The sequence below is a fragment of the Natrix helvetica genome, assembly GCF_964273705.1.
Source record: "Natrix helvetica genome assembly, chromosome: 3".
Lineage (NCBI taxonomy): Eukaryota > Metazoa > Chordata > Lepidosauria > Squamata > Natricidae > Natrix > Natrix helvetica.
The window spans coordinates 116,258,532-116,285,029 of record NC_138549.1 but is presented as its reverse complement, the minus strand read 5'-3'; the positions used below and the strand labels follow the sequence as shown (position 1 = coordinate 116,285,029).

Below are 26,498 nucleotides of genomic sequence, written 5' to 3'. Positions count from 1 at the left end.
AAAAATGGTATGGAAGTAAAACACTTCTCTTTTGTCATTGATGATTGGCCACAGCTGTCTCAAACCTTTGACAATAAAAATATCTAAAGTTACTCCTGAATTGCATATTTTTGGTGCGTAACATTTTTGTATCAACATTTTGACTGGCAAAACCAATCCCAATCAATCTGCACGTTAGTTTGAAATATCGTGAAAGGGCTTGTAATATAATAACCTCTCCCATCTTTTTTAAAACACTGAGCCTATGGAACTTTTTTTAAAAAAAACACACAATTCAATAGCTATGTCAAAGTTGTGTGACTTTCAGTTTGTTTTATAAAAACATACAGATCATTCTTCTCTTAGGAATTGCTAAGAATAAAAAAAAAACATCTATAACTGCACACATTTATTGGAGTTGAAAGAACCAGTAAAAGCACAATCCTCATTTTGGAAGCTAGCAAAACTAAAGTAACATCTCCTCTGACAGCAGGATGATGGAAGCATACCAGGGCTGGAAACAGTTTAGAGTTCAATCTCTGTATGTAGGATTTCAGGCACACGTTGATAATTCTCGCTCCCGCTATGGCCCTGCCACACAACAGAGCAATTTGGCTAGTATTTACCACAGGAGTAGACAACAAATTGAAGCACATTTTGTGGGTGTTCCTTCCACTCACTGACAGCTGTAATACAGCCATTTGGAAATTACTTGCAAATGCCTTTTTGTGCACATTTTGAAAAATCGAACCGTAAAGACCGCCAACAGAAGAACTGTATGTTTGTTGAATTTCAACCTCATTTCTGTCCTTCCTTACCATTCAGGATAAAGAACTAGACATACATTTATATTCTTATACAACAAGCACTTCTAATTTTCAATTTTGAGCAGGGCAGCTTAAAACTAAGCATGTTGATAGCAGCTATCTTTACAACAACGTTTTTGAAGCAGTGGTTTCTAAGATTAATAATAAAGATTATTATAATTCAGTTTTTACAACTGAAAGGCACAACTCATCCTAAAGTTGGAAAAAGTTTAAGAGGTTATGTATTGAGCAGTATGTGTTAACCTCTGTGTCACCACATTAGCCTTATAGACAGCATATTGTGCAGATAACTTTTGCGTATGGCTAAGTCCCCACATGTCCTGCTGTGCTCTCCCATTGTATCAGCAGGGACTACTCCCATGAGGAATAAGCAGAGAATGCCAGGAGTGTGTGCCAAGGGTATCTTTCCTAGCAGAGTATATGGAGGCCAGAGAAAACAAATTGTCTATATTATTGGTAAAAGACAGTGGAATAGATCAGTTATAAACATGAAGTTGTACCCTCTCACGTAGAAAAGCAGATATGCCTTGGGCATAACTCCATACAGGTAGTCCTCAACTGACAATCATAACAAGGGACCAGAATTCTTGTTGCTAAGGAAGGCAGTTTTTAAATGACCCAATTTTGCAACCCTTTTTTGCATGGATAAGTGAATCACTGCAGCTGTTAAGTAATTCACACAAGCGAATCCATTTCCTACACTGACTTTGCTTGCAAGAAGCTGGCTGGGAAGGTTGCAAATCATGTGATCCCAGGACACTGCAACCCTTGTAAACACATGCTAGTTGCCAAATGCCTGAATTTTGAACCCATGATGTGAGGATGCTGTGATGGTCCTAAGCGCCAGGACTGGTAGTAAGTCACTTTTTCAGTGCCATTGTAACTTCAAACTATTGCTAAACAAATGGTTGTAAGTCAAGGATTACCTGTAACCCCCATCCAGCAAGACTCCCTCAGAATTACGGGAATTATAGTCCCAATTTACATCCATATTGGAGTAAAATATGAATTCTAAAACTTCAGTGATACATGAAAAAGGGGAGAAAACATCCAACAATATTTTCAGCTCAGAACTTCTCTCAGTTGAGAAATGCCCTCCCAAAAGGACTACTTTAACAAATTATGAAAAATTAATTTTAATTATGATGATTCCAAATACATTTTATTTAAAATGTATTGTCAATTGTTACTTGTTATTTACAAATATGGAACTAATTTTAAAATGAAATATGAAAACGTTTGGCAAGACAAAGTCTGACTAGGATTAAAGCCTTCTGAAATGTTTGGATAATTTTATTAATATTAATATGCAAGAAACAGCTGTTTTACTTGATCTTTTACAAATGAAATACAGTGATAATATTCATTATGGTAATATACATTTGATACATGTTATAGTATGCTCTTTTGGGGTAAGCAAAAGTATGTGAAGTGCAAAAAACAAATAAGAAATAGCAATTAAAAGAAATTATGTATGGGTTTAGAAAAAAGAAATATCGCTAAATATCATTTATACCAATGCAATTCATTATATCTCTCCATATTTTATCAATTTGTATTGTCTTCTTGATCTATTCATTTTTTTGGAAATCTGATAATTTCTTCTATATGACAAAGCTGCCTCAACATATTTCTTACTTACATACTGATCACTCATGTTAGTATTCAATCCACAATAATTCATTATCATTCATTCCTGGTTTGTCTCTTTTTGTTGTTGTGTTTCTTATGTGCTCTATTCCCACTGCATACAATTTATTTTTAGGTTTCCTCTGACATAGCCAGCTCTCACTTCCATATAAGAAAATGGGCAGAGTGATACTCCTGAACCCAGCCAATTTTACTTCCTGACAAACATTTCATCTGGCTTTATTAAATATTCTATCACGGTACATAATTCATCAATTTCTTTTAATTTTTTGCCATTTTAAACACAGAGACACACACAGACAAACGCACACCTTGATGAGAAACAAAAATCTGCATTCCCCTGCCCAACACAAATTCGGTTCACAAATTTTCTCTTTGTTTCATTTGTACCTTTCAATCAGAATTCTGCCAAAAATTTTCCATTCACATTTAATAAACTAACCCCCTGAATTTTTTATATTTCTTTTGCTATTTTTTCCTTTGCATAGGATATTAAATGGTATTCCAATCATCAGGCATGGTTATAGTCTTCACACACTTGTTAAACTGAACAGTCACTCCATAAGCAAATCCCATCTATAGTTTAACCTTTGTCTGTTGCATTGTCTTCCTGCAATCTTACCATCTTCTAATATTCACATAGCACTGATGTCTTCCTGTTTGTCCTTTATTCCTTAGGCCCTAACATTTGTAGCATTTGTTTCCATTCCATTTGCCATATATCTATAATTCCCATACATAAATATCTATTTAATATACATAAATACCCATATGTAAAATGCTTTTAGCATTTTTCACTTCTGTTTCATTTCAAATTCTCATTGCTTTTATTTTTAATTCTGTTCATTCTGCTGGAGGCTTGTAGTTTAGCTTTTTTTCTCATCTTCCTCCAGAGCAATTATTTCCATCAAAATTTCTTTGCATTTTCTGTCTGCATTAACTTAACCATTCCTTGCTCTCTTGTACAACTTTCTCCATTGAAAATCTTCCTCTCATCTACATTTTTTGCACTCATTCTCAATTTTTAATTCATTCACATGGGCACTGACATTAGCTCTTAAACTATGTATGCAAAACAAATAAATTTAAGCACTTCCTCACCAGTTATCATTCTCATTCATTCTTGGATATCTGAATGGTCCAAATGATCCATTTGCTTTTCCTGTACTCTCTCATCTTGTTCCCAGCATCCATGCCAACTAACAGAATAAATTTTCTCTGGAATTTATTTACTGAGAGTATTGTGCAACTTTTCCCACAACTTATCTCTGATTCTTCCAGATGTCACTTGTAACGTGATCTTTTGTATATCTAGTGGAAGTATTCTAACGTTGCAACATACTGGCTTGTATTCAATCGTGTCTACTGATCTCCATGACTGATAATGTCCTTATGCTACCTTCCCCCCCCTCCTGTTAGGTTCCTAGGGACCCACCAATGTGATCCTAAAAATGGGGGCAATATAGACCTGATTTGGTAGTGTGTATAAAAAAGCTACACAGGAACGAGAGGGAAAGGAACTTCCACCCTATGAACTGAAATATATCTCATGCTTTGTTGAAGCATGTCTACAAATAGAGGATTGTGCAAAAACATGCGTTCATTTATCAAACAGAATGCTATATCTGCCAAAAGAGCCAATGCAGTTGGCATCAACAGAATTATGGTGTCACGTTCACAGGAAGTGATAACATTGCTCTATGCCACATTGGCAAAACCAACACTGGAATACGGTGTCCACTTCTGGTCACCACAATATAAAAAAGAAAAAAATCTTGAAAAATTAGAAAGAGTTCAAAGAAGAATAGCAGAGATAGTAAGGGACTTGGAGGCTAAATTCAACCAAGAAAAGGTAATGGAACTGGGTATGTTTAGCCTAAGGAAGAGAAAGTTAAGGGGAGATATGATAGCAGTCTTCCATATATGATGGAATGGCATCGGACAGTGGATGAATTTATTCTCCATAGCACCCAAGGATAAAACACGAACCAATCAAAGGATGCTCTGCAGCAGAGGTGTCAAACTCGTGTCATCACATGACGTATTGGGACTTTCCCCCCTTTCGCTAAACTGGGTGTGGGCATGGCCAGCGTGTGACGCATCTGGGCCACAGGCTGGGAGTTTGACAGCTCTGCTCTACAGAGATCCACAGTTGAAGTAAGAATGAGTTTCCTGGCTGCAAGAGCTATTAAAGCTTCGTAAGTCATGGAAGCTCTCTCACTGGATGTTTTTCCAGAAAAGATTGGATGGCTGTTTGCCCGGGACGGTATGACAATTCCTGCAATGGACAGGGTGTTGTACTAGAAGACTTCCCAGGACCCTTCCAACCTTATGATTGCTTGGTTTTTTAAATTCATAATTGAGGTATAAACCTTAACATATATGTATATAATGTGTAGAACATTTGTTCAATGATTTCAATTTTGAAGAATGTAAAAGTTTATTTATTTAAATTTGTTTAAAGCAGAATTAAAAGTCGATAACCTTTTACATTCATAAGAGAGAATAGATACCCACTTTTGGGTTAGGAGTACAAGCACAGTTAGCATATTGTTTAGATATGATGAAGAGAAAGAGGGTTTGGCTTCTTTTTAACAGAGGGCACATGGAGAAATGATGACGAGAAGACAAAAAGGAAGGCAATAGATTTAAGTCTTTAAAGCACAGACCACCTAACAAGATAACTCTGAAATGCTTCTAATTTCAGCAAGGCTGCAACTTGCACCTCCCTCTCATTGTAAACAACTAATCCCAGCAGAAAACAACAGAGAGTAAAATGTATACTCATTCTGCAGCATTCCAGACCCTGCTTTATCTTTTATTTATTTTTCTAAGAGGTCAGAGATTGGGGGGTGGGTGGGTGGGAGGAAGCCAAAGACACAGGCCATCTCTTGTGTGGCCTTAAAGGAAGCTGTTTTAAAGGCAACGTCCAAGAACACACAATCTGGAGTTTTTATAGCAGAGCAATTCCAGGCTGCATTCTCTCCTCCCCGCCACTCTTTTGTGGTAAAGCTACACAGCTTTAAACCAAAGGACAGGGTGGTCGATTGCTTCGGAAAGAAATGTAAAGAGTTGGGAAATAATTCCTTTTCCTGTTGAAACTATAAATAAGGAAAGCTGATTTACACAGTGCCAGGACTGCTGACTTTCAGAGCTTGCTATCTATCTATAAATCAAGTGTGTTGAGCAAAGTTAACAAGAGAGGGGTGTGCGCGGCTCTTTTACTTAAAATACTGAGAATATTTTAAAAAAAAACTGTATTTTTGCATTTTCTTGAGCCCCGGAAAACAGAAATGGATGAAAACGAACATAGAGAAAGAGTCAGAATAACCAGGGAGACTGAAATATGCATTGTTTGCATACAAGAAACAGACTTCAGCAATGCAAAGACAGTCCATAATTAGAGGCTATATACCAATTATTTAGGATTCATTGATTCACAGCCCTAGATGGATGATCAATACTTGCCTTATGGTCAGTCTGCAGATATTAAGAGGTAGAATTCATTTGCTACTCTATCTGGGCCAGTAGTGGGATTCAAATAATTTAACAACTGGTTCTCTGCCCTAATGATTTCTTCAAACAACCAGTTCACCAAACTGCTCAGAAAGTTAACGACCAGTTCTCCCGAAGTGGTGCGAACTGGCTGAATACCACCACTGATCTGAGCGTTTAAATGCCAATCTGGAATATCAACCAACTCGCTGCATTTCGCAGGCAGCATATTTTGGTCCACCTGCTTATAGTTAGCTATGTAGTAAAGCATTTGCCTGAAAAGAAGTGGGGTTAACTGATTTGTAAAACTGAACCTTCCTGGTTGAATATTGTATGTGAAATTGTTGTCTTTTCCATGTTTGGGATCTGAAACAGCTTGGGGATCTGATACCCACAGATTTTTGTTTGACCTGTCCTAGAGCTGCCACTATTATCTTCTGTTTTCCTGACATCATCATTGTTTACTCTGGAAAACAATTAACACTTCTGCAACGCTACCCTTTCTAAAACATATTATGCAAAATAAGGAACTGTTTTGAAGCAGTGAAAGGGGTAATAAATAGAAATGACTAAATTTTTCATGCTGGAATTTTAGTGTTTTGGTAGGATAACAGGGAGACATGGTATCATAAAAAGCAACACATTTCACTCAGTGGGCATTTCCATTAGGTCACAGGGCACTGTGCCATGGTCCTGGGTGGTCTGCTTACTTGGGTGTTCCATAATGGCGAAGGACACTTAAGGTGTCAGTGAGCGACATTGTCTATTAGTATAATGCAGTGCAGAACTCATCCTGGAACTCCAGAAGCATAGCTGTCCAGGCCCAATGCCAAAGCAAGCATCTTGCTGGCTGTTTTCTGTCGGTCTCTGGCAAGAGCTATTGGATTTAAATATAAATCTTACAAGGAGAATATTTTCTGTATTGGGGCCCTTTTTAAATAGCAACCAACTTCCACAAAGACTATGGAACACACCTCCATATTCATGGGATGCCATATCTGTTTCTCAGAGTGGCTAATTGGAGATCTGTAAGGGTAAAGTTAGTATCTTTGTTTCATCAAATTGTTCCTCTTTATTTTAATTCTGAAACACACTGCTTAGTGCACATTGCCTACATTATGAGAATCTGTTCTTTTACGGGATGTAGTGCTCACGGTCCTGCACACTGGGATAAATGTGGCATGCATGGCTAATATGAGAGGCATTCAGCAAGTCCTGTGAAAGGAAGATACCATCCCAAGAGTATAATATAATGTATTTGATCATCTCCACATGAGTGCCACATTATTTGCAGCTTTGCAAACTATGAAATTGGAAGCAAGCCTCTTTTCTCCTGAGGGAATGTCCTTAAAATCTGTTATGAGGGTACAATATATAAATATCACCTAGGAACGGGTTTGCTCTAATGCATGCATTATATAAGATAGACAGTGAGTGAAAAGTTTTGTGCTGTAGTCTTATTAATCCCAAACCCCCCATGGGATTAATTATATTTTTTTTCAGCTCATCCCTAGCCCAGGCACTATTAAGAAAACCACCTAATCGCTTCATGACCCATCTTCAACTAGTTCTATTACTTTCTTTTTAACTTCCCCTTCACTTGGACATATTCTCACACAAAACAGCATTAAATTGAAGACATGTGGTAGGTGGCAGCAGGGTTTAACTAGACACACATGCTCTCCCTCATTCATAATCTTGCTGCAAGAACAAGACTGCATCATTTGCTAAGGCAAATTCACCTGGCTTATGCATGAGCTGCAGAACAGCAGCTCTTGTTTAAGGGCCCAGATTTAACAGGTTCAGCAATACGTTTTGTATTCTTTACATTTCTATTCCACATTATCTATACCATTTGTGTTCCAAATGGCTTACAAATTTGTGCAAAAACAATTCACAATAATAATTTCAGCAGCAGTAATATCTTTAGACAATGTAAAGAAACAATGTTATGAATATGTACAGTATTAAGTGACTATAGGAGATCTGGTAAATCAGCTTAATTAAATGTCCATGGAGATTCTCAGTCATCCTGATCATGGTTGTCCCAAAGATGCTTTTTTCGAGAGGTAATTGGACTTCCTGGTTTTTCTTTGAAGACGTTTCGCTTTTCATCCAAGAAGCTTCTTTAAGTTGCATAGAAATTTTGTAGTATTCTTCTTCATTTCTTTCAAAATCCACAATTATTATCCAGGATTGTCATCCAAACTTGGGTGTCTGTTTCTCATCTCATTAATCACGTGGGCATTCATAACAGTCCTCCCAAGGTGAAAGGTGATGTGACAGCTCTAGTCCAAACCTGACTTGGGGCTGAAAAGTAACAGATATCACCACCATCATCGTCATCGTCATCTTAGCCATTGTCTATCCGCTACAGGATGAAGGCCTCTTCCACATGTTTCCAACCCATATGGTGCTGAGCTTTCTTTTGCCAATTGGATCAACATCATGCTGATGTTGTCGATCCATCTTGTTTTAGGTCTCTTTCGTGGATGCTATTTATCTAGTGGAATCTATTCTATCTGCCTTGGTCCACCTGCCATCAGTTCTTCTTGCTATGTGACGAGCTTATTTCCAGTTCAATTCTTTTACTCTGTTCATTTGTCCACTAATCCTTGAGCAGGTCTATCTATCTTGTCTTTTAAAAAGCAAGCATGTATTTTTCCACGACTCTGTGCCATTTGTAGCTTTTGTAACAGTTATATATGATATTATTAGAAACAAATGCCAGTTGAAAACAAGGAGGTAACTCCTGTTAGGATTTCCACTCTTTCATTGCAGTTGACTTGGAAGAACATTTCTACAGACATTAGGATCCTCTGATACAGGTATCAAAGTGTCTATTGATATTGGTCTTCCATCTCCATGCCTATTCCCCAAACCTTGAACAAATCCTAGTAGTGGATCTAAATGAGTCCAATTGAAAACCTTACTTTGAATTCTGTTTTAACATAGACCAGGGCTTAAAGCCATTTGAGACTTGTCTGCCTTTAAACATGTTTAATATATTCCAATATTATTTCCCATAATTCAAAACTCTTTGCAAAATAAACTCCTTAAGTTATTCTTGAGGCCATATGGCAAAGGCAATTTACCAAACAGCATTGTTCAGTCAGATGTGAACTGGCAATGAACAGCAACGATTGTTAGAATTTTCAATCAATATGGCTTTCCAATACATCTGAATGACACAAGTTGAAAGTTTGTCTCAATTATAAAGTGTCCTCTTATTAAAGAGTAGCAGCTTCTAGCCCACTGATATTATTTCTTACTTATGGAGGTCTGCCAAAAATGCCATACATCAGGAAGAACTTATTTATTTCTTTGGTGATTTGAAGTGCTACAAATAATTTGGTCTCCTTCCAGAGGAAAACAAAAAAAATACTGGACCAAAATACACACCTGGCTAGAAAAAATGATAAAGGAACATGTAGATTTAAAACTGGAAATATTTCTGTTGGGCATCATAACAGACAAATACAGTAAAAGGGATGCATATTTAATAATACATGAGTTAACAACGGCCAGAATTGTGTTCGCACAATATTGGAAGGGTGAGGAGATCCCCACAGAGGAAAAGATAATAACAAAAATTTTAGAATGTGCAGAAATGAATAAACTACCATTTGAAATTAAAGAAAAGGAAGACATTGAATATTTTGAGGTATGGGATCTGTTTTATCAATGGTTAAATAAGAGAAACAGGAGTTAGAACTTCTAAAATTACAAGAGAAAGATTAATTTTATTATTAGGGTTGATCACTATAACTTATTAATTTTGATTAGTATTAACAATAAGTATGTATTAATATTATGAGGGAAAAGCACTGTTATTATGAGATTATTATTATAGAATACTATTCTCATCATTATGATGAATATTACTCAAAATAATTGTAACCAGACAACATAATGTTTATATGGATTTTGAACATGTTGCTCTTTCTATTCATATTAATAATTTTTTAAAAAAGAACAGAGTTTGGTCTCCTTCCAAATCAAGAAAATATAAATCAGATATCCTCCTCAAAGATAGTTTGAGAATAATATCTTGTTTTATGTTGGCAAGTGAGAATTGAATAAAGATGATCAGGGAGTACTTACATTACACTTTAGTGTGTATCAACTCGTAAAACTTCCCTGGCCTGCTCCCAAGTTGCCATAGGCAGGGGAATGGGAAATCACACCTCGCAGCTGCACCAAGGAATTTACTCCTCACTCCCTGCATTCTGACAGACCAAGTCAAGGCCATCTCCGTGGATACCAGCAATGCCTGGAAGGGAGTGACTTCTGCAACCTGCGAAATTACCTCATTGGGGAATATGACCGGGTGACACAATTTGAGGGGAGGGGGAAACAGGATCAGAGGCAAGGCGTTAAAGAAATGAAGTCAGAGTTGGCTTCACCTAGGTAATGCTGACATGATGCTCCTAATAAAAGACTGGATTTTTATTGCCGGATGGGTTGAGACTCTTAATTGTGTTAGGGCACTGGTCGGAATCCTGACAGTGTGTGTGTGTGTGTACCTTTGAGACATTTTGCATACCATAAATTGGAGTTCAATATCAATTCTCTGGACTAGAGAGAAAACTATATTACCAATAAAGTTAGATCAGAAAGCATTTTGTTGTTTTTATCTATTTTTATGTTTAACACAATAGACTATTCACACAGATACAGAAGCAACATTTTCTGTGCAACTCAACAAGTTTAAATTCATGGCTTCTGGGAACAAAACTGAGTATATACTCAAAATAAAGAAGAGTCGCAATCTTGCCAAACATGTTTCTATTACAAATGACATCAGTTTCACTCTGACATCCACTGCTACTTTAAGCTTGTCATCTAGCCAGCTAACTTCCCAGATGTGCTATGCATGCTATTAGATACATCAAGCCAACTCACTGCTGTGATAAATGGACTGACACTTCTAGTGAAAAGCTATGCATTTCCCACTTATGATATAGTAACAAACTGAATACATTAAAGTGAAGATTTTAAAAAGATAATTTTATAAATCGAGCACCACGACAAACAGTAACACAATCTCTTTTCAGGGAATTGACTCAGCATATGATTAAGACATCAAATACTCCTTAAAATGCATACTGATAATCTGTCAATTAAGAATCCTAGAGGTGTTTTCCCTTCATTCATTTACTTGTCAAAAACTGTAAAATATTGATGTTTGTTTTTTTAACTCAAACAAAACAAAAAGTCGGGGACTACCTTATAAGAAAATCACATTTGAGCTAACCTGTTAGTTATAAAATGCATAATAGCTATAATTTACTACTTAAACTCAACAAGCTTGGGATAATATTTCACAACCAAGACCACATTGCCTCCCTTGACTTAAGTCTTTTTTCTTTTCCTATCTCACTTTGGAAGGAAAAATATATACTCAAGACACTAATACAGAGATTACATATATTTTCTATGGGAATCAGTATACATGGATTAAATCTCACTTATTCAGATTATTAAATAGAATTCATCACAGGAAAGCTGCCATTAAGCTGTCACAGCAACTGTTATGGAGAAAATTAGAAAAGGAACATGAAACATGTTTTTATGGTGTTTTCAGTGCTACTGGAGGGAGAATGGGAAAAAATATGTATTATTATTTTTTAAAGCAGCTATTCAAAATTAATATGCCATCCTGATTTAACACTTCTATTTCTTTTATTCAAAAAAAGTTGCCAACAATTGATGGTATATTTCAGCAGCACAATCTGGGGGAGCATTGAAGGTCACAAAAACAGGTGAAGCAGCCCACCCACCTATGGATTAGGGGGCAAGGAAAGCATATACTTGATATATAGTAGTCTTTCCTTATACCAGCATAAAACAAGTTCTAGTAAGTGGCATAAATAAATGACACCCAATGTAGCATGGTGGTTAAGATGTTGGACCAGGAATCGGGATACCAAAATTCAAATCTATCATAGCCACGGAAGCTCGTAGAATGGCTTTGTGCCCATCACTCTCTTTTAGACCAACATATCTCACATGGTTGTGATTATTGTGAGGAAAAATGGGAGGCAGGATGCTAGGCACATTGCCCTGAGCTTCTAAGAAAGGGTAAGATATAAATTGAATGAATGAATGAGGTGAAAGGCAGTACTATTTTTAAAATTAAGATTAGAAAAAAACCTTTATTGGTGAAGAGGAAGAAAAATCATCAAATGTCTACTGGTCAACTTTAGTGCAGAAAATTTGGTTATAAAACTGCATCTGCTTCGTTAAAAAGTCAAAAGAGGGACAAGTTCCAGGGTGGCTATTTGATGTAACTGATTTTCCTTAATTCGTTACATATGAACCAAGAGGGAGAAGAAATGAACCAAATATAGATAGGAGATATATAGTCAGAATTCTCCCTTCAGTGTTTAGATGCCATCACTCATTGCATGCTAAGCAGCCCGAGAACTGAAATTATATAACCCCATTCTTACAAAACTATTACGAAAGTAATGAAACCAAGCCTCACTTTCTGCTAGATTGAAGCACTTTCTGCTAGCCAGCAGTGTGCAGCAGCTGCCAAAAAAGCCAACACAGTTCTAGGCTGCATAAACAGAGGGATAGAATCAAGATCACGTGAAGTGTTAATACCACTTTATAATGCCCTGGTAAGGCCACACTTGGAATACTGCATTCTGTTTTGGTCGCCACGATGTAGAAAAGATGTGGAGACTCTAGAAAGAGTGCAGAGAAGAGCAACAAAGAGGATTAGGGGATTGGAGGTTAAAACATATGAGGAACTGGGTATGTCTATTTAATAGAAAGAAGGACTAGGGGAGACATGATAGCAGTGTTCCGATATCTCAGGGGTTGCCACAAAGAAAAGGGAGTCCAAGGCATCTGAGGGCAGAACAAGAAGCAATGGGAGGAAACTAATCAAGGAGAGAAGCAACTTAGAACTGAGGAGAAACTTCCTGACAGTTAGAACAATTAATCAGTGGAACAGCTTGCCTCCAGAAGTTGTGAATGCCCCAACACTGGAAGTCTTTAAGAAGATGTTGGATAGCCATTTGTTGAAATGGTATAGCAGTGGTTCTCAACCTTTCCAATTCCGTGACCCCTTAATACAGTTCCTCATGTTGTGGTGACCCCCAACCAAAAAATTGGTGTCTCGATTCCTAAGACCATCGAAAACATGTGTTTTCTGATGGTCTTAGGCGACCCCTGTGAAAGGGTCCCGACCCACAGGTTGAGAACCACTGTGGTATAGGGTTTCCTGCCTAGGCATGGGGTTGGACTAGAAGACCTCCAAGGTTCCTTCCGACTGTATTGTATTGTATTTGTATTTGTATTGTATTGATCCAGCATAAACAGATGCACCTAAATGACATTCAAAAGGCCTCTGCCGCTTGGCTAATACAGTATGGTGGTTTTTCCCCAACTATACATTTGATGTGGCCATTTGCATTGATCCTTGAGAATTTTGTCATAGTAACAAAAGTTAAAAGCAAAAGATAATAAACATAATTACAAAATGTAAAACTAAAACATGATTTATAAAATTAAAGTAAAAGTAGTACAGGAGATCTCTCCGGTCCACTGAGGAGATATAAGGCAAGGATCTACAAATTCCAATACATTTTCAATCCTAAGACTAAAAAGTTGAGAAAATAAAGAATAATTTATTGTTCTTTATAATGTCATTTATCTAAATATTAATACCTGATAGGCCATTTCAGGAAAGCTTTAATTGGGACACTGCCATGTGGATGTCTCTCTCACACTCTCTCTTAGCAAAGACTGTCGAGTTCTGCTTTAGAAAATTAAGTTGAACACTCTTAGCTCCTAAATTCTTCACTCTTTCCAAAGAGCTACTTCCTGTCTTAGGTGAATCTCAACAGGATTATTTATTGTTTTTTATAATAGCAGAACTGGTCTTGTCCAAAGATGAATTTGAAAATACCCTTTATCTTTATGGTATGGGGATTTAATTTAGTGTGCTGGCAATTAAATGTGGCAATTATATTTACAGTATAACTTAGTTTTGTAATTGCAATGTGCTTCAGAAAACTAAGCTTTTTCTTCACATTATCAAGCATGTGGTGAGAATCAACTTCAAAGAGCAGTTGTTTTAATTCATTATTTAATGCTTTCAATTCATTGATACTAGAAATTCCCTGCAAAGGGAAATAGATCACTTACACAACAGCCATCATTTATATAACAATTTAACTTTTTCAAACAATACAAGAAAAGTATGGAACTAAAAGGACAAGCCACTGAGAAAAATCTTACCACAATAAGGTTTGTGGGAGCAGCTCCTATAGAATAGAATAGAATAGAATAGAATAGAATAGAATAGAATAGAATTCTTTATTGGCCAAGTGTGATTGGACACACAAGGAATTTGTCTTTGGTGCATATGCTCTCAGTGTATGTAAAATAACACATAAAATATGTTAAAATAAATAATTTTGTAAAGTTAATCAGCATTAATACCACTATTAACTTAGATTTTATTATTTTAAGAAAATTAAAACATTAAATAATTTTATAAATTATTAAAAAAATAAATTAAAAATGTTTTTAAAAATGGCAAAAAGAAAAACCATGCAGTGCATTCAATTGATCCAGCAGGCTTTGCTCTACCATAGTATCCCCACGCTTCGCTCGGACAAAATTTTTTGGGTGCCGAACCAGTAGTAATGCTGGCAGGAACCCACCCCTGCACCAAGCCCCGGGGTATGGCCTGGTATCAGGCTGTGACCCGTACAAGTGGCGGACGAATACAAAAGCTCCATTTGTACAAGTGGCAGACACATGCGTGAAACCATTCCTCCCATCCCCCAACACCACCACTACTGCTGGACTACGGAGCTGGAAAGGTTGGGGACCAGTACAGTACAGTGTTTGTGATCATAACTTATTTTTGTAAAATTCATTTAGCATTTCTTCATTATTTGAAAATACTAACACTTCTTCAGGCAATTTTACTTTAATGTATTATCTCACCACCAATTTATCCAAAATAAAGCTATTCTGCTTGTAATTTTCTAAATGTTCTCTGAATCGTATTTTAAAAAAACATGGCATTACTCTTGTTTTTAGCTTCCCAATATTATATGCCAATGGCAATCTTTTTAACACCAATTTTATTTACTATGCATATCAGGGCATGTTAATATTTCCCAGATAGAGGCATCTGCAGGAATGAAGGCTTTCATCAAAATGATAAAAAGAAAATTGCAGTCTTGATACAGTACATATACAAAAAGGGTACAGTTTGCATCACAATAGCACAATGTTGCCTCTTATGGCCCTGTTGTGGATGCCTCTATCCTCATTCATAATTCTCTTTTCTCTCCTGGAAATAAAGAGGTGGCATTCAGCCAAACAGGGTATGCTTCGAAAATTCCATAATTAATTGATTTTAATGCTACGATTCTCTATATAAAACCTCATTTTTTTTCAAAAGACCACCTACCCTTCTTCAATTCTGACAGAATTCATGATGATGCAGTTAGTAATTTTAACTTTGTCTTTGATCAAGCATGAAGTACCAATGACAGAACGCTTTACTGAAGTCTTTTCGCCTATTTGAGATGATGCACCTACAATGCTGTCAGATCCAACCTATAGAGGAAGAGAAAAAAACAGAACCACTAAGTATTAAACAATATATTCTCCTTGAGTTGTTGATAGCTGCCAATTAACAGACTGAAGAGACCCAAATTAGCTTTAATGAAGCCTCAAGAATCTTTTTCTTTTTTCACATGAAAAAGGTCTACTTTTTTCTGTTGCATTTTGGAGAATACAAAGCACTCCAAATGGATTAGTCAAAGAGAAATGGGTTTTTTTTTAATATGTACCATAGCTACTAAATTGATGTTCTAGTGATTAAGGTTTTTTCACTATACTTTTCAAAAACATAAAAAGAAAGAATTCTGTCATCTGGCACTTTCTCTGCAGTTAACTGTTTCCAGCCTACTGGAATAAATAGTATACATTATAAATACATATATAATAGTCCATTGCAGGGAGTTAGCGAAGTCAGATGTAGATAGATGTAAATGCTGCTTTTATAATTAATAAAAATAAGTGCACTTCAGTAATACCAACCCAGCAGATCAAGCATACAGTAGGTCTTGTTCTCATGATCTGCTTAACTCTCTAGGAGAGTTCTAGGAGAAGCATGTTCTACACCGTCAAACTCGCAGCCTGTGGGCCGGATGTGTCATCTGCAGGCCACTCCCACCCAGCTCCGCGAATGGGGAAAATGTCGTGATATGTCACATGACGGCAACGTGACACTGTGAATTTGACACCCATGTTCTACACAAACACACGAACAAGTGGACAGGATTTTTTTTTGTGCCATGTGAGAAAATCTGACTTGATCAAAGTAGAAGGTGGTCATTTCACACAATCCTACCTGCCTTGTGCTCATACCCAGACCCACTCTCTTTCTCAGCAAGTCTGAATGCAATGCATAAATCTTTTATGGACTTTAAGATTTCTTGTGCAATTGCCCCTGCATTATTCACAAAAGAGTGTCGTCCTCATAGCATTAGAAAATTTGTTAGCATCTATCCTACTTAGTTTGCCTAAACTAAGCATTTTTTCTTATCTGCTCTAAAACTTAGAATCTTAATCTACTCATTGACCGTGATACCAGATCCTAATTGCTCTGAAGCTGAAAACCTTGCTTCCTACTCCAGCAAACAAGACAAAACAAAACTGGAAATTATAATTATCTGTTCATTCAGATGTGCAGAGAAATGGTTAAAATACAAAGGTAAATTGCCTGAAAGCTTGAAAGAGCTTTCATTATAGTAATATTTACTAGGAAACAAGGACCATGAAAACAAAACGCTGTGCCATATTTATTTACCTCTTATCTCCCCATTATCCCCTTCTTGCTACTCACCATGCACTTATCAATAATCTGTGCAGAACTATGAACCAGAGGTTCTTCAGGACAAAGTGAAGGCAGCATTTTGGGAACCTGAAATAAAAAAAAAAATAGAAATCATACATTAAAGCTCCACCAAACACACTCCTGTTTCAAATATAAAAATGACCATTAGTTTACTCAATTAAAGTTATTATGTTCAAGAGACTAAAAAGGACGTGTGTGTGTGTGTGTGTGTGTGCGTGTATGTGTGTAAAACCTCTTATGTCCGAATTATGCATGATGATTTAAATTTTTTAAACAGGCAACAATCAATTAGGCTTCAGGAGACTATAGGAAGTTACAGGCAGCACAAGTATTTCATATGTCAAACTTAGTCTAAGTTTGAACATTGCTTTGGCCTTACACACTGAGCAAAAATATTAGAAGAGAGATACATTGTAGATTTCAACTGATAAACCCATTTGGAAATAAACTGAAATAAGTGGAGTCCCTCCACCACTATCTGCAAATAAGCACGTCACTTGCAAAGAAAAGACCGTTGTCTTACCTGAACGGTCGTTCTCTGGGCGCTGCGGGACAGTCCAAGCATGGGTTAACACAGTCTAACTGCCCTAGGACTGAGTGAGTTTTTTGTTGACCACGCCTCCCTTTGCCTCTGCAATTCAGTTTTAAAAACGAAGACCTGGAACGTAGACCTTTTGACTGTAGATCCTCAATGTCATAGTCTTCATCAACAAACCCTGGGCGGGGTTGGACTGTCCCGCAGCGCCTAGAGAACGACCGTTCAGGTAAGACAACGGTCTTTCTCCTGTGCGCTGCTTGGACAGTCCAAGCATGGGACATACCCAAGCTATTGTGTCCCAGGGCGGGTAGATTCTAAAGTGTCTGAAGCCTCAACCACCTTCTGTAGAACTCTTCTTCCAAAGGAGGCTTCTGCCGAGGCAAAGGTGTCTATTTTATAGTTCTTGATAAACGCTGTAGGAGAAGCCCACGTGGCTGCTCTGCAGATATCAAGGATGGAAGCCTGGGTCGCCCACGCCGCCGAAGCCGCTGCGCTCCTTGTTGAGTGCGCTGTCATGTTGCAAGGAGTTGCCTTGCCTTGGTGCTCATAGGCAAGTTTAATGCAGGCCCTCAACCAGCGTCCGATCGTGTGGGAGGACACCTTACGACCGAGCGACCCAGGCAGGAAGGATACAAAGAAGGATTTGGAATGGCGAAATTCCTTGGTCCTTTTAATGTAAATGAGCACTGCCCTCCGCACATCCAATTTATGCCAAAGCTTTTCTGTTGGATGAACTGCTTTAGGGCAGAAATTGGGTAGGATCACTTCTTGTGATCTGTGGAAGTGCGTATTCATCTTTGGTATGAAAGTGGGATCAATTCTTAAAATGACCCTGTCAGTATGAACGATACAAAGGTCTTCCCTCACTGACAACGCAGCTAGTTCAGATATTTTGCGTGCGGATGTGATGGCTGTAAGAAAAACCGTCTTGAGTGACAAATGACGGAGACTGGTCTTACGTAATGGCTCAAATGGGGCCCCGGTGAGGGCCTTCAATACTAAGGGTAAACTCCAGGAAGGATAACGATGAACCACCTGGGGGCAGATGTTCACAGCGCCTTTCAGAAAGCTTTTGACTTGAGGATGTTGGCTCAGGGACCGACGTGAATGACAGGATAGGATGGTGGACAGGGCCGCCACCTGTCTTTTGAGCGTGTTAGGCGCTAGTCCCCTGTCCAGCCCCTCCTGGAGAAAGTCAAGGAGGTTAGGTATTGAGGCCGAAGTGTCCTGAACACCTTTCTTGCCGCACCAGCTCGAAAAGGCGTTCCACGTAGCCTCATATATCCTATTGGTGGAAGGCCGTCTGGACGCCTGAATAGTTTGGATGACCTTGTCAGAGAAGTCTTGTTTCTTCAGGAGATCCCCCTCAAGTGCCAGACGGCTAGTTGTAGCCACTGGGGGTCCGGATGACTGATGTGGCCCTGGCTGAGGGAGATTTGCTCCTGAGATATTCTCCACGGTTTCCGAATGGAGAGACTGACAAGGTTGGCGTACCAGGACCTCCTGGGCCAGTGAGGTGCCACAAGAAGTAGTTCTGCTTTTTCTGCTAACAGTTTTGACACTACGTGTGGAATGAGCGGTAATGGCGGGAAGGCATACAGAAGGCCCGGGGGCCAACGGCTCCTCAGGGCGTCCGTTCCCTCCGCAAGAGGAGTGTAATAACGGGAGAAGAATCGGGGTAGATGTGTGTTGTTGTGTGTGGCAAAGTGGTCTACTTGCGGTTCGCCGAATTTCTCCACGATCTGACTGAAGATGTCCGGATGCAGTCTCCATTCGGAGTGATCGATCGTCTGTCGGCTCAGCCAATCCGCTTCCCGATTGCTTGTTCCCGCTATGTGGTCCGATCTGATGGACGCTAGATGCCTTTCCGCCCATCTGCCCAGTGCCTCTGGCTCTCGCATGAGGCTTCTGGAGTGTGTGCCGCCTTGCCTGTTGATGTGAGCCTTTGTAGCAACATTGTCTGTTAGTAACAGTACATGATGGCCCACAATGTGAGGAACAAATTGACGAAGCGCGAGGCGGGCCGCTCTCAGTTCCAGCCAGTTTATGCTGTGGCCCACCTCCCTCAGTGTCCACGTGCCCTGGGCAAGTTGGCCCTGACAATGTGCTCCCCAACCCAACAGGCTCGCATCGGTTGTCACCACTAGTCTTTCGGGCTCCTTGAAAAGAGACCCTTTTCGCACTGCTGCTGTTCTCCACCAGGCAAGGGAGCGGATCACCTTGGGTGGCAAGGTCACTTTTCGCAGTGAGTTGCTGGTTTTTGCCCTCTGCATTGGCAGGAGGAACCACTGCAGTTCCCTGGCATGGAGTCTGGCCCAGGGAACTACCTGCAGACAGGAAATCATGATTCCCAGAAGTTGGGATAGATGTAGGATCGGCACTGACCTGGTTCTTTTGCACAGCAAGAGTTTGTTTTGGAGATTTTTCATCCTGTCTGGCGACAGGAATACCTGACAGGACTTGGAGTCTATGACGGCGCCGAGATGTTGGATGCGGGTCGTCGGCACCAGATGGCTTTTCTCCCTGTTCACCGAGAAGCCGTGTTTCTCTAGTGTCTGAATGGTTGTCTGAAGATCTCTCCGCGCCTGAGCTTGGCTGGACGAGTGGATAATGATGTTGTCTAGATAGCATTCTAGACGAATCGGCCGGTTCCTGAGGTGGGCTGCCAGCACTGCCAGTATCTTTGTGAAGGTCCTGGGGGCAGACGAGAGGCCGAAGGGCAGGGCCCTGTACTGGTAATGCCTCCCGTCGTAGTGAAACCTCAGGAACCTTCTGTGTGCCAAGTGTATTGGAACATGCAGGTAGGCCTCCCTCAAATCTATTGACGTGAGTAGATCCCCCTGCCTTGTGCATTCCAGGATGGAGTGGAGGGACTGCATCTTGAATCTTCTGTATGCCAAGTGTTGATTTAGACACTTTAGATCCAAGATGGCCCTCCATCCCCCCGAGTTCTTTGGGACCAGGAAGAGGATGGAATAGAATCCCTGCTTTTCCTGATCCCTTGGAACGGGTTCTATGGCCCTTATTGTGAGCAGATGGTCGATTTCCATCTGCATGAGAATCCTTTTCTGGGGATTTTTGGGAATTGGGCAACGGATGAACTTCCGTTGTGGAAATGATAGGAACTCTAGTAGTAGGCCCTTCCTGATAGTTTTCAGGACCCAGGAATCCGAGGTGATCTCCTCCCACCTGTCGGCGTACATCTGGAGCCGACCCCCTATGGGAGGTGTCCTCTAGTGGTCATTTTCCTCTACGGAACTGGCGGGAGTTGGAACCGCCACGAAAGGGCTTCCGAAAGGGCTGCGACTGATGTTGTCTGCCTCTGGTACTGTAGGAGTTTCTATCCCGTCCCCTATCCCCCATCTGAGAGTAGGTTCTTTGGTAGGTGCCTGAGGTGGAGGCTTGATTAGTCTCCTGATTTCTAAATGCCTGTTTCCTGAAGGAACTAGATCCCTTGCGATCATTTTTCTTAAGGGTGGCCGGTAGGATCTTTCGTTTGTCCTTGGTCTCAATGACAAATTTATCCAGGGCCTCCCCAAACAGCTGTCCCCCTTTGAAGGGAGCGGAAGCGAGCTTCCACTTTGCCTTCATGTCTGCCTGCCAGTGGCGTAGCCACAGGAGGAGTCGGGAGGTGACATTGGATGCCAAGGCTCTGGACGCGAACTTGGCCACGTTCAGGGAGGCATCCGCAGAATACTCTACCGCCGTGATGATTTTATTGATGTCGTGTTTCCAGTGAGATCCCCCAGAAGGGGGTCTGGATCTCAGCTGGCGGAGCCATAGAAGTGAAGACCTGATGAAAAAGGAGGCAGAGGTGGATGCCCTGATGGCCCAGGCGGCCGCCTGGTGAGTCTTGTGACATGCCTTTTCAGAGCATTTGTCTTCGGCCTTGAGACCTTCAAGAAGGTCAGCTGGTAAATTTTGGGATGAGGTCAGGGATATGACCGGGGCATCTACCTCTGGTAACTTTAACACCTCTTCCATTTTGGTTTCCACAGCGTAAAGTGACTTGTCACCCCCCCGCTGGGATTGGTGAGGGTACCTGGCTGAATCCACTGCCTCTGGACCACGTCCAAAAATAAATCTGGAACAGGGATTTCATCCACCGTGGGGGCTGGCTCGTTAAATAGTCCTTCTTTATGGTCCTTAGAGGACGAAGAAGGAGCTGTGGTACCCTTTGGTGTGGTACCCCACTCAGTGGCTGCCTTGGCTTTATGCAAGATGGACTTGAACAATGAGGGTTTGAATAACCCCGTGAAAGCTGGCTTATCAGGGGGTAGGTCTTCATCCTCAGATAGTTCAAAATCATCAATTTCACCTTCTTCCCATCCTGACTCCTCAGTAGCCACTGAGGTGCCAGGAGATGGGGGGTTTGTCTCCCTAGATTGAGTTGCTGGGGGCTTAGGTTTGGCTCCACTAGGGGTGGGGGCCTCCTTCTGTTTTAGGCCCTCAGCAATGCCTTGGGAAATGGCCTGAGAGATTATTTCCCTCATTTCAGCAGAAAGATGGGACCCTTTGTCCTCCCTGGAATGGACTGGGGTAGGAGCAGGACGCTTCCTGCCCCTTTTGGTATTGTAACAGTCCTCTTCAGTGGTCAGGGCCTGACATGGGCCCAATTCCTCTCTGATGGAGGAACTGGGAGAATCGGGATACCCCCAGGAGGCATCTGGGGAGGAGTCCCTAGAAATTTCCCCAGAGGAAGGAGGTGATCTGTCCCCTAGGGGGAAGCAGGCCTTTCCTCCCTATCCTGCCTTGGGCACCGGTCTGGTGAAGGCTCCACTTGGTTTGGAGACCTATCAGGCCTAGGAAGCTGTGGGGCCTTGTGTTTCCGACTGCTTTCTTTGCCCTTACTAGGAGCCAGATCTAATTTGCTCCGCTTTGAGGAGGGCCCAGCCTGCATCTCCCCTGTCCCCTTGTCTGCCATGACTTTAAATGGAGCAACAAGGTAGTAAGGGTGGAATGGAGGTGTTGAATGGACTCAAGGCGTGACCAGCCAGCCTAAGAACGCCCGTCGAGTCACCAAGGGTTAGGAGGAAAGCCCAAGGGACAAGGCCCTCTAACCTGCCGGTGCAGTCTTTAGGAGTGGCGAGATCTGCAGCCAGTCGAGGTAGACCTAGCTGGTGACCCAGACGAGGCCCCCGTGTCGAAGAGTGCTGCTGCTGAGTGAAGCATGTCTTGCCTCGGAGTGCCATTGTAGATGAAGAAAATGGCTGCCGCTGCGCGCGCAGCCGCCAGCTCAGTGAATGTTCGGGTTGCGGCAAAAAGCGCGCGAAACCCTTAAAATGGCCGGCGCTGGTTCAGGGAAGCGGCTAAAAGCGCGCGAAAACCTTTAAAATGGCCGGCGCTGGTTCAGGGATGCGGCAAAAGGCGCGCAAATCCCACAAGGTGGCCACCGCTGTCACTGGGTAGGACAATGGCCGCCGCTACGCTGGAGAGCCTCGGCGCTCCTCCCAGGTAGCCTGGACGCGATGGGGAACCTGATACGGCGCCGAAGCTTCCTGCTCTCAGCCCGAGTGCCGGCAGCCGCCGGGCAGCTCACAAACCCCCGCGCTTTTACTAACTTCTTTACCAGCAACCACTCTGGTTTGAATTTGATCTTCTTATTCTCCAGTGTGTCAACAATTAAGGAGATTTATTTTGTTTAGGTATTTTGGGGAGTCCAGTGTAACTGTCATAAAACTGAGGAGCTCCCCTGCTACAGTCCAAACGGGCGGACTGAGTTTTTAAAACTGAATTGCAGAGGCAAAGGGAGGCGTGGTCAACAAAAAACCCACTCAGTCCTAGGGCAGTTAGACTGTGTTAACCCATGCTTGGACTGTCCAAGCAGCGCACAGGAGAACAATTATTTTAAATTGTTTAGAACACATGCTAAAGGGCCTTCATAGGTGGAAAATGACAATTAAATGTTCAGGAACACCAGGAAGGGTTTAAATTATTTCCCTACGGTGTTTGTAATGAACATCTAGATCTTTGTGATCCCAGCAAGAGATATCTAATTTAGGGGCTGAGCCTTTTGTGTAGCCTCCCTTCAGCAATAGATTGTGCTGTATCCTGAAATATGGATTTAAGAAAAAAATTATTGCAGGATCCAATCTGGGATGGTGGCCAGGACCAGAGATTTAGCCTTCCGAGCTTTTGGTAGAGAGAAAGTCCCTAAGGATGGGCTCCAGCAGAAGTTTGAAAGCTTGGAAGGCTAAACCTCTGGTTCCAGTGACCAACCCAGATTAGATCCTGCAATAAGATTATTTGCCAACAATCTGACTCTTGGCAACCCCATTAGTCAGGCCTTCTCCAGAATGATCTGACTTCACTAATGAAATGTATTCACCTTGCTATTGGCCATTTCTTCTTTGTGCCTTTCCCAATATTATCGATTTCACAAAAGTTAGGACTTTGCAAAATACATCCAAAATATGATAATTTGACCCTGGTTATTTATACATCAAGGGACAATTGGTTTATTCTAGATAAACCAATTATTCTAGATATTCTGGATTGGTTTATTCTATGATCTATTTGCTGGGGTTTTTTTGGACATCCATAGTGTTCTCATGAGTCTTCTCCAACAGCAAAGTTCATAACATCAATATTCTATTTTACTTTTGATTCCATAAAATGTCTAAAGAAAAAACAACACCTGCACAATTCTGATCTCAGGAGAAACATACACATCGCAGCATCTGTATATCTTTTCCAAGACCTTCAATGCTACCTACCAAGTCGTAGTAAGTAGTCTGATTCTTTTAATATTACTAGTTGTTTTTTAAAGCAGAAGTTTAACTTTTAATTCCCGTAGAGTGTAGCCTTCTGTCCTATGATAGGGAAGGACAATTAGTTATTCTAGGATTCCCATTTTCCTAAGAACATTTCACCCTGTGTCATGGTCAATACAAGTGAACCATTTCTATAATCAATGAAGTAGATATTGATTTTATTTTGGTCTTCTTTGGCTTTCTCAATTATTCCTTTTCATGTAGGCCTCTAATCTGCCCTGAATGATAGCGTGATTTGCCAGCATGTGATTTTTTTAAGGATATTGTATGATACTTCATACCCTCTTAAATTTCCTCTTTTTGATATAAACTGATGTCTTCCAATTGTTGGAGTTTGTTGTTCTCCAGATTTGCTGGCATAGTTTGGTTAAAGCATTTGCTGGTTCTTCTTTTGTTGCTTGCCATATTTCTATAGAGTTACAGATTCTTCTATAGTTGCTTGCCATATAAGTTCCTTTAGCCTTCTGACTTGATAATCACCTGAATAGTGATCTAAAAAGTACTATAAATTATTGTAAATAGCAAGTACCTTTCAAAAAACCTTTAATATACAATATTTCAGTATGCTTCTTTCAAAATTTGATTGTATCTGATTGGTTACTATCTGTTCACTGATGTCGATTAACATACCAAGTTCAGATTGGAACTTTCTTCTCAGTTCAGAGTTCTTTTGGATGACTTTCCTTGTTTTTCCATCTTGTTTTCATCATCAATGTCTTTACAAAGGTCATTGTGATGCTACTTTTTGTCTCTTCTAAACAGCTCTCTGAAGTTCTTTGTTAGGTTTCTTCCAGAGGTCTTTGTCTTTCTTAACTAGGCTTGCCAATTTCCAACATTTCTACTGGCACCAGTTGATTTATTCCATTTTCTGGTGTCTTAGTAACTTCTTTGATTTCATTCCACAGTTCCATTGGTTGCTTGTCAGTGATATTCAGATCTTCAAAGTGATTCCTAATATTCTCCTTTTAAAAAGGTGGCTATGTATTCAAAATAATCTTGTGGAAACTGCTGGTTTTGTTTTTCCACTTTAGCTTGAACTGAAACTTGGATAAAAAACTGTTGTGAGTTTGCTTTTAGAGCTGCAAAAAGGCCAGAAGGATACCTGTTTTCTATCAATTAAAAGACAGTCTGAATAACTTATTTCTTTTAGTCATAAGCGTTTTGCCATTGGAAATCCCACTAAAATAATTATTTAAAAATTATATTGCATATACTGGTGTATATGCTCATCTCTTTTCATTATCAACTGACTTAAATTGTTCTTTTAAGGGTAATTACATGATATGTACATAGGATTTCTGTTTAGAATATGTATGTATGTATGTATGTATGTATGTATGTATGTATGTATGTATGTATGTATTGTGTCACAACCTTGGTATGCCCAAATATGGGAGGGAACACACTTCCTCTTTCTGTCTTTCAACTCACTCCAGGAGACCATCCAGGCAGAAAACCATATTTTTTAATGTTGCCTTTGTTATATTTGTGTTGTATTTTTGCTGATATATAAATAAAGGGAGACTAGTATAGATCTATTTCAAGCTATTTAGCTCTCATCAGCTAGTTCAAATCCCAGTAAGGGTATGGCTAGCTGATGAGAGCTAAATAGCTTGAAATAGATCTATACTAGTCTCCCTTTATTTATTTATCAGCACAAATACAACACAAATATATATATATATATATATATATATATATATATATATATATATATATATATATGTGTGTGTGTGTGTGTGTGTGTGTGTGTGTGTGTGTGTGTGTGTGTGTGTGTGTGTGTGTGTGTGTGTGTATGTATGTATGTGTGTGTGTATGTATATATATATATATATATATATATATATATATATATATATATATATATATATATATATATATATATATAAAATATATATATTTGTGTGTATATAAATAAATATAAATATTTAAATATGCTGTTATATGGAAAGCAACTAATGAGACAAGCAGTTGCATAACAGAATATTCAGGGAGCGCCAGGGCCAAGGGGTGGCTTAGTTTAACTTTAAGGTGCGTTTTTCTGTGAAGTAATCTACTTCCTATTCCCAAAAACTACTCTCTCCTGCTGCCACCTGCCCACACAAAGGGAGTAGCAGACTGAAGAGGTCAACTGAAACAAGTGAAATATTTTCTAAGTACAAAAACAGGGAGCTGAAGTGCTGGTTTGTTTTTGCTGCTAATTCTAATACATTAGCAGCTGTTTCACCAGTTATGGACAAAATATATACTGTGCTCACACTGCTACATTTATACATGCGTCTGTTGGAAGACATGGTGGTATATAATGATGCTACAATCAATCCCTTCTCCTTTCC

The 26,498-nt window shown here is 40.0% G+C and overlaps 1 protein-coding gene across 5 annotated transcripts in view; it reads right to left on the bottom strand.

The window, feature by feature from the left end:
• Positions 1–26,498, bottom strand: part of EIF2B3 (eukaryotic translation initiation factor 2B subunit gamma) — a gene marked incomplete at its 3' end in the record, with an annotated part of 102,782 nt that overhangs the window by 13,653 nt on the left and 62,631 nt on the right. For 4 of the 5 annotated variants that reach the window (XM_081948318.1, XM_081948315.1, XM_081948316.1 and 1 more), the window contains exons 9-10: positions 16,840–16,917; positions 15,397–15,545 (exon numbers count right to left, since the gene is read on the bottom strand). In XM_081948318.1, the coding sequence (XP_081804444.1) occupies positions 15,397–15,545; positions 16,840–16,917 (227 nt within the window). Of the gene's footprint in view, positions 1–15,392; positions 15,546–16,839; positions 16,918–26,498 lie in introns of those variants that run through there. The other variant, XM_081948319.1, reaches the window with a different exon arrangement.